The 9,209-nt window shown below is 54.8% G+C and overlaps 1 protein-coding gene across 1 annotated transcript in view; it reads left to right on the top strand.

The window, feature by feature from the left end:
- The window catches only part of ADAR (adenosine deaminase RNA specific), a gene marked incomplete at its 5' end in the record, with an annotated part of 27,296 nt that extends 21,955 nt beyond the window's left edge, over positions 1-5,341 (top strand). The window contains 4 exon segments of the mRNA XM_006153437.2: positions 1,374-1,556; positions 2,049-2,161; positions 2,524-2,651; positions 2,806-5,341. Coding sequence (XP_006153499.2) covers positions 1,374-1,556; positions 2,049-2,161; positions 2,524-2,651; positions 2,806-3,043 — 662 coding nt within the window.
- Positions 5,342-9,209: the final 3,868 nt, after the last annotated feature.

Consider the following 9,209-nt stretch of genomic DNA (forward strand, 5'->3'; position numbering starts at 1 on the left):
CCATCGGGTCTGGGACTCACACCGCGGTTGGCTATGTGGGAGTCCAGCGCCCTTAACCACTACACCACCACGTGCCCCCTAGAGAGATTTTTTGCTTTAGGGCATGTGCGTTTGCCAGAGCGACAGAGAAAAGTGAGCTATTGTCCCCCAGGGAGATAGCCATGCTGCAATTCCTTCTCTTTCATTCTCTTGGGATTTGGGGCATGCACACACAGGTGCCTGGCTTGTTTCAAGCCTCTAGGTCTGGAATTTGAACCGCAGTCAGCCATGTGGTAGTCCAGCGCCTTAACTACCATGTCACCTGCTGGTCCCCATATTTTATTTTTTAAGGGTTTTACCATACGGTGTATGCGCTCACGAGAGAGGAGAGAGTCTGTGAGAGAGAAAGTGAGAAATCACCCCCCAAGGGGAATGGCCACATTACAGTTCCTTCTCCTCCATTCTCCTAGAATTTGGGGCGCGCATGCACATGTACCTGGTGTGATTTTCAAGCCACCAGGTCTGGGACTTGAGCCAAGGTCGACCATGTGGGAATCTAGCACCTTAACCACCATGCCCTATGCACTTTATCTTAAAAAGCAGAGCCTCCCATGACCTCCCACCCCATCCCATGCCACTCTTCCCATCATGCAGGTATGCTCTAGACACCCTGGCTCTTTGTCAGTGCCTTAACAGCCAAACTCCTTGGTGCCCCAGGGCCTTCGCTTTTGTTTTGTTTGTTTGTTTGTTGAGAGTTTGTTTTTTTTTTGCTGTAGGATCAATGTGCTCACCAGAAAGACAGAGAGAGACAGAAAGCGAGAAATCCCCCCCCAGGGGGGATGGCCACGCCACAATCGCTTCTCCATCCTCCTCTCGGGATCTTGGGCACACACGCACATGCGCCCGGCATGAGTTTAAGCTGCCAGGTCCGGGACTCAAACCATGGTTGACTACATGGGAGTCCAGCAACATAGCCATTACACTAAATGCTGGTCCCAGGGTCTTTGCTTTTGTCACTGGCCACATCTGACACACTCCAGTTCTCCTTTGTCCCTCGTGTCCCAGCTCCTCTGACTCTGTCCTAGAAGCCCTCCCCACCGTGGTCCACCATCAAAGCCTTCAGAGCACCACTGGCATCCACAGTGCTCACAGACATGTCGGTTTGCTTCAGTGTCTCGTCCGTCCTCTCACCATCATAAACGTTCTAGGAGGGCGAGCCTCTTACTTGGTTTTGCTCCCCGTTACCCACCAGCGTCAGGCTCAGTGCCTGGCACATAGAAAATGCAGGAAGAAGGAAGGGATGAGTATTCTGTGGCTCAGGGAGCATGGACACCATGCCAAAGAGTGGGTTAGTCCAGTGGCCACTGTGGGTCTGACCCAAGTCTCTCACACAGGAGAAGGCACGATCCCTGTGGAGTCCAGTGACATCGTGCCTACATGGGATGGCATTCGTCTTGGGGAGAGGCTCCGTACCATGTCCTGTAGTGACAAAATCCTGCGCTGGAACGTGCTAGGCCTGCAGGGGGCGCTGCTCACCCACTTCCTGCAGCCAGTGTATCTCAAGTCTGTGACACTGGGTAAGAGACCTGCCTCGGGAGCTGGAACCAGTTTGTCCGTGTGCCCAGATCGCAGCAAAGTGCACGCTCCATCGCCAGGTGTTGACAGGAAGTCTTCCCTTTCCAAAGTGAGCTTGATTCGGGTGTCAGGATTCCAAGTGTCCAGCCTACTGTGGTAGGGAGATGGTGTAGGCAGGGAGATGGTGTAGGCAGGGAGATGGTGTAGGCAGCGAGCCCAGGACAGGACATGCCAGGCGAGGCTTTTCAGGATGAGTTAACCCAGCAACTTAAAACTGCAGTAGCTACTACCAGACTGTGGCCTTGCCTGGAGCCTTATATACTGTGCTTAGATGTCCAATGGCCCTGGATCGTCCCAGGTAGCCAACTTAGCCTCCTACAGGGAACGTTTCTCTGTCCTGACGGCTCCCCTTTGAACCTTCAGGCTCCCCACATGCCTCTGCCTCTTAACAGCATTTGGCCCCAGCACCGTGTACGCCTTTCTTCTCTTCTCAGGTTACCTTTTCAGCCAAGGGCATCTGACCCGTGCTATTTGCTGTCGTATGACAAGAGATGGGAGTGCATTCGAGGATGGACTACGGTACCCCTTTATCGTCAACCACCCCAAGGTGCCACAGCCCCGTTCTATTTTCCCTTGACCTTTTTCTCCTTTTTAAGAAATTCCGTAAGCAGAGCACGTGTGTACAGCATGGGCCAGGCCGCCTCCGCTGGTGTCCTGAGGACTTGGCCTTGCCTCCCTTTGGGTGTCGGGCGCTCCTTCTCTTCATCTGGAATTAGCTCGAGTCAGAGTTGAGCTAGTTTGGCTCGAGTCCGCTCTCCCTCGGCCAGACGGAATCTCAGTGACGGGGAGAGGCCGGGGCCCTGTGCTCCCTCCCTCTTTCCCAGGAGTCATAAGGCCCTGTTTCAGAGTTTTACTCCTGCAAGGTTTGTTTCTCTCTCATCTGTCTCTTGTCACTTCCGGGTCTCCTAGGTTGGCCGAGTCAGTGTCTATGATTCCAAAAGACAATCTGGGAAGACGAAGGAGACGAGCGTCAACTGGTGTCTGGCTGACGGCTACGACCTGGAAATCCTGGACGGCACCAGAGGCACCGTGGATGGGTAAGGGGACGGCAGAGCCCGGAGAGCAGGAGCTTGCAGCCCGGCTGCTGGGGCCTCGCCCCTCATCCGGCTACCGGTGCCTGAGCTCCCCGCTGAGGCACCCACCTTTCCTGGCCTCTGCCCCTGGGGAATAACAAGTGTTTTGTTTCTCCAGGCCTCGGAATGAACTGTCTCGGGTCTCCAAAAAGAATATTTTTCTTCTGTTTAAGAAGCTTTGCTCCTTCCGCTACCGCAGGGATCTACTGAAACTCTCCTATGGTGAGGCCAAGAAAGCTGCCCATAACTACGAGATTACCAAGAACTACTTCAAAAAAAGCCTGAAGGACATGGGCTATGGGGACTGGATAAGCAAACCCCAGGAGGAAAAGAACTTTTACCTCTGCCCAGTATAGTATACCCCAGGACCGATGGCTCGGGGCGCTTCGTACGGACTGAGAGGTGGTCACAGCATTCCTCATCACATTCGTCAAGGGTTTTTTTTTGTTTGTTTTTTGTTTTTTTTTCCTCCCCTTTTTTTCTTTTTTTTTTTAAGGAAACCATCATTTGCGTTTCCAAGAACTTTGGGTTCCCATTGATCCTACTTCATTTGGGATTGCTAGGCAGCGTCTGGCCACCCCACAGCCTTTTCTTCCCGCGTAGCATAAGCAGTCACCGAGCACCTGCAGCCCACTTCCTCTTAAGGATTGGTTTCATTTTGTTCTGCGTTTCTTTTCCCTTTATGTCGGCTACACTGACTTCTCGTGGTCTTTATTAGGTTCCAGTCAACTCCGTGAATCATGTCTGGGACAGATGATTCCATGTATAGGTCACAGGCCCCTCTGCTTCCCCTCCTCTCCTTCTGAGAGCCCTTCCTTCTAATTGTTCAGTGTCTCTGCCATTGGGATAAAGGTGAAATCAAAGAATTTGATGGAACATGTCCGAGGGCACGTCCACAACAGCAGTCAGTTCGTTCCCAGTGCCAGTGGCCGCAGGCAGCCCTTGGCGATCAGGTCTCACGCCTTAGCCAGCTTGGGGACGGCCGCCAGAGGCAGGAAAGCCGCCTCCCCCGGGCAGCAGGGAAGCCTAAGCCAGCCAGAGGAGGCTCCCAAGGTTGCCCAAGCAGGAGCCCAGCTTTCCCTGCAGGGGGCACAGACCACTTCCCCAGCATGGACATCCTTGAGGAATGTCCCTTCTCCTGAAGCATTTCTAATTCCTAGGGATTTGCTCTGTCCATGCAGGTCAAAGGAAAAACTCCTAGACAAACCCTAGAGGATAAATTCTCTCTGCTCAGATAATCGGGACTTAGCAAGAGTAAGGGCAAAAAAATCATTTCAGGCCAGATCATGGTCCACTGGCATACTCTTTCTCATGACAGTGACACCAAGGGAAGCCAGTTGATTAAGTCAGGTGTAAATTAGGAGTTTTTAAAAGAGCGCTATCAGTGTTGATTTTTAACCGTTATCGGTAATCTATCACCTTAAAAACCCAGGCATAGCTTTTCCTCCCATTTATCCAGGCGCTTGCTTTTTGCCAGATGGCCTCAGGAGTTGGTTGTGGTGTGTCACAGACCTGAGGTCTCCCTGGCTACTGCAGTCCCAGAGAGCACACGGACAAGGCAGCCGTGGTGGAGGGCAGGCTGACGGGCTCTGCGGTGGGACCCCCGTGCGCACCTCCACCTGCACTAACTCCCGGGCTCACAGCCTTCGGCCTTGGGGAAGCTGGGGCTGGTGCTGGAGAGGACCGCAGAGGCTCTGCCACCCTCAGGGCCTGAGCCTTCCCCTTGTCCTTCCGTGAGGAGTCTAAGTCTGGGAACTTGCTGAGCTGGTGCCTCCAGCTGCTTCCTGTCCCCTCCCTGCCTTGCCCTGTGAACTGCCAAGCCACTTTGTCAACAGCAGACACATCTGCACTCCCGCTTTGGGCTCCTGTACTCACCGTACTTCTGACCAAAAATCAACCAAAATAAGAACCCCAGGTTTTACAATACATTAAGAATGTTTCGGGACATGGGACATCAGTGTCCCCAGGAACTGGCAGGGAAAGGGAGGGCGCCTGGCCCTGAGTGCTGGGGGCACATGAGCTCAGTCCTGGCCCTGCTCCTGGGAAGGGAACCCGTCTCCTTGTCACCCACTAACTCTGGGGGCGTCGGCCCCTCTGGCCTGTCTCGGCCACTAGGGTCTCCGGCAGAGCTGGCGCCGCTGCCTCTTTAACCCGGAGCACAGGGTCTCCATGAGAGCCCCGCTGGCTCCCATCTCATCAGCAAGCTGGTAGGAAGAGAGGAGGCACCCCTGGGGCCACGAGTCCGGCCCTCGCCACCACGTCCCCAGCCCCTCTGAGTCTCACAGGACAGGGGGCAAAGTCCGCCCTTCTCTTTTTGGTCCAATCTTTGTTTTTAACAGGCAGCGCCCCACCCCCCACCTTTGTTTGAATGATTTTTGTAGTTGATTTGTCTGAACTGTGGCTATTGTGCATTCTTTGAATAATCACTCGTAAACTTGTCGATGCTTGATGCTATTTCCTTTCCTCGAGGAGAAGGGACTTTGTTGGTTTGGGGTCTCGGCAGTGACTCCAAGAGCAGAGTGAGGAAGAGCCCAAGGTGGACTTGGGTGCCATGATGGCTGCAGTCCAGTTCCAGTCTCGCTATTGTGTCCCTTGATAACAGTGATTAACAATATACATTCCTGACGAATAAATAAAAAAGAAAAGAACCTGAATTGTTAGAAAGCTTTAAGTCTTGATTTCTTGGGGGAGGTGACAGTGAGGACAGGGGGACCTGGAGTCTGGATTTCCAGTAACAATACCAACTGCCTCTGACTAGCCCCTGGGACAGGGCGGTCTGCAGCCTGCAGAAGGGAGTCATGCAGTCTCGCTGGGAGGCAAGCTTGCCTCTGGTTGGGGTGGGTACATCAGGCCCGTCTTAATCACTTCTCCAACCCTCGGCACCCTCTTTCCCCTTCGAGCTCACCAGGGACTGGGTACACAAGATCTCAAGGCCTGGAGTAGGAAAACATCCCTTGAGACAGTTATCACAAATGACACAATTCCAGCTCTCTTTTAAGGGTGCTTTTTGGCCTTCCACCCCACCCCCCAGGCTGTTGGGTACATCCTTGGAATGAAGGCACAGCTGGGGCCAGGGCAGGCCTGGCTGCAGTCTTAGCAGACAGACTCTGTATTTATATCATAGGTGGCATCCATAACTCTCACTTGAGAATTTCCAGAAGAGTCATCCTTGACCTGTGTGAAAATGGTACCAGAGGGGCTGGCAGGTGGCCTGGTGGTTAAAGGCGCTGGACTCCCACATGGCCTACCGCGGTTTGAGTCCCAGACCTGGTAGCTTATTTTCTCACTTTCCCCCTCTCCCCCCCACCACACACTCTCTGGTCAAAGAAAAATAAATAAAGTTAAATAAAATCATTCTTTTTTAAAAAAAATGGTATCAGAAGTCATAAAGTCCTTCACAGTGAACCATCCAAGCCACAGTGTCCTGTGTCACACATGGAAGAGCTGAGGCTGGGAGAGCTGGCACCATGTTTGGGATGTCTCCCATCAGGACCAGAACCTCGTGTGGTGATCCCAGTCTTCGGAAATGCAGCACTGGGCACTCCACACAGTGTTCTGGGGAACTGTGCTTCTGTGTTTAAGACAGTCCCACTGTTGGGATGTCCCTGCCTCAGCCTCCCAGCACGCGCCCCAGGCGGGGTCTCACTGTGCTGGCCTGGCCGGCCTTGAGCTTGCAACCCTGCCTCAGCCATGAGTCGCACACCCCTGTGCCCAGCCTATAGGTCGGACCGGGAGCGGAGTCTGGACCTTCGTGTGGCCCCGGCCTGCAGAGCAGTGTCAGCAGCACATGCCACCATGGTGGGCCATGGGCAGATTTTCATCGAAAGACCGTAGGATGGCATCTTCCTGATGTGTCAGGAACCTGAGTGCCTCTCCTCTCAGGCAGCTCCTGGTCCACCGGGAGGGATGTGTTGCATCCAGGTCCTTTGGAAAGTGGATGGTTCCCTTACAGCCTAAGGCAAAGCCAGACACCTCTGTGGGAGAATGGGACTGTCCCCCTACTCATGCCTCCCCTGCAGGAGCACAAGGTCTTCCTTAGCTCACTTCTGTTGCTGTTCATCACCCCACTTTGCACTTAGGGACCCTCAGATACTGTCTCCAGGCTTTCAACCCAGATCAAACCAGTCTGGGAGCAAGCGTGGGCTCCAACAGAGTGGTGCCTTGATGGGGGCCATCCCTGCCTCCAGGAGCCTGGTTCATCCTTCCTTCACCCAGAGCCTCCCCAGAGGTCATCTCTGGGCTGTCTCCCCCAAGCCCAGCCTTCTGGCCAGTTCTTTTCCATCTAATGGGATTTGTAAGAGTATGGATCACAGAGAACCAGCAGTTAGTGTAATGGTTATGTCACTGGACTCCCACGTAGTCGACCACCGTTCCCGTCCTGGACCCGGTGGCTTAAGACTTATGCCAGGTGCATGTGCGTGCATGCCCAAGATCCCAAGAGGAGAATGGAAGGGAAGGGATTGCGGCGTGACCGTCCCCCCTGGGGGGTGATTTCTCGCTTTCTGTCTCTATGTCTCTCTCTGTCTGTCTGGCAAGCACACATGGGTGCATGTGCGTGCATGCCCAAGATCCCAAGAGGAGAATGGAAGGGAAGGGATTGCGGCGTGACCGTCCCTCCTGGGGGGTGATTTCTCGCTTTCTGTCTCTATGTCTCTCTCTCTCTCTCTCTCTGGCGAGCACACACGCCCTATAGCAAAAACCTCTCCAAAAAAAAAAAGTATGGATCACAGTAATTCAGCAGCAGGTCTTTGGTATTTGTAATACCTTTAACCTTTCCCGCGTCGATCCCTGGCCTCTGACGGCCCCCCAACCCCCGCCCCACCACCACCGGTCAATATAACAGAGTGACAAGACATCTTTGGAAACAACTTTCTTTACGAGAATCGAGTTCCTAATGAGCCTGGCCTGGGTTGGCTAGACCAGGACAGATATTCTGGGAGTGCAAACAAGGAGGCCGTGGGCTGTTCGTGGTCCAGGCGAGGGCACCGAGGGTGGTGAGTGAGTCCCAGTCATCTAGACCTGTGGCCTAGGAGCACGACTTGCACGCTGACCTCAGACTGCTGTATAGGGGTCAAAGGGAGGTCAGGGCCGGCGAGCGGGAGGCTGGCCTGTGGGGTCGGGCTGTGAGGGATGCCAAGACACCAGCCCAACCCTGCCTGGCAGCAGGAGGTGACAACCAACTCCCAGTCCACTAGCGTGGGAAGTGACTCAGAGAGGGCCCTGAATGCCGCACACCCTCCTCCCAAGGGGCTCTTCCTGCCTCAGAGGCCACAGCCAGGGCGTAGCCTCGGGCAGTCAGGTCTCGGGCCCAGCACTGCTCACCAGCTGTCACTTGATCTCGCTTCTGGGAACTGGGCCCCTTCCCCGCCTGGTGGTTGTGAGGAATGAAGACAGCACGGCCAAATGAACTGGCACAGAGCAGACCCTCAGAAGCGGTGGCCAATATGGGACTTGGAGGGGATGCAAACGGGCCAAAGCCCCCACAGCGTCCCAGGAGCGTCCTCTGTTTCTCCTTGGCAGGAAACGCTCTAGCCCGTCCTCCGCAGAGAACTCTCCGCAGAGCGCACCAGCTGGGGGCTGCCACGTCTTGTTTGCTCTTAAATGTTCAATAACTCGGGACCAGCTGTTCCAGTCTCACCTCCCTGCCGGAAGCTGCCTTCCTCCCGCTGGTGCAAGTGCTACCCATTGGAAAGAGAGAGCCGGGCGTGCCTTTTTTTCAGACAAAATGGTTATCGGCTCTTCAGCAGCCCTGCCCCACCTCTACCCCAAAGGAGCCGATCCCAACTCATTTCCTCACTGTCCTCATCCTGAACCCACCTCGCTCCAGGTTTCAATCCTGTCTCTACCTCGCGCTTCAGAGCTGGAGCCTCCTCCAGTCTTGCCCAGCACTAAACTAGGTACTTGATGCTCTCCAGAGATGGCCCCACCATGGCGAGGAGGGTAGGGGCCTCCCTGATACCACAGAACCCCAAAGTGGATGAAATGGTGCTTCCCAGTACCCTAGGCAGGACCACCAGGGCTCAACCCAGGGGTGAAACGAAACAGCTGAGGATGCTCCCAAGAGAAACCGCCCGTCTTGGAGGCCCCAGAGCATGCTCTGCGGTGTTCCTCTCCAGCTGTAGCCCAGCTCCCCGCTCCCAGCTCCCCGGGCCCAGGCTCTGTTTGAGAGGCAGGTGGTCTGAGGGAGGCCAGCCTGACCACCGACCCATTCCCACCACTTTGACTTCCTCTCAGCCTCGATGTTTATGAAGCCTCTATTCTGTGCCAGGTACTCCATCACCCCATCCTACAGCAACCCATGCAGAGGGTATCACTGTCCCCATTTGGTAGATAAGAGAAGTGACAACGGTGACAAAGCAAAGGTGGCTTTGCTCTGGATGGCCTGTGAGTAAGGAGGGGGGCTGGGACTAGAACCCAGACTCCAGCTCTTTGCCTGTGTTGCGTCTCCTCCCACCCACTCATCGAACACCTGCCACCACCACTGTGCCTGGAGAGGCAGGGGGGCCCCCCCAGCCCCCAAGA

Source organism: Tupaia chinensis, unplaced genomic scaffold (assembly GCF_000334495.1).
Source record: "Tupaia chinensis unplaced genomic scaffold, TupChi_1.0 Scaffold000374_1, whole genome shotgun sequence".
Lineage (NCBI taxonomy): Eukaryota > Metazoa > Chordata > Mammalia > Scandentia > Tupaiidae > Tupaia > Tupaia belangeri.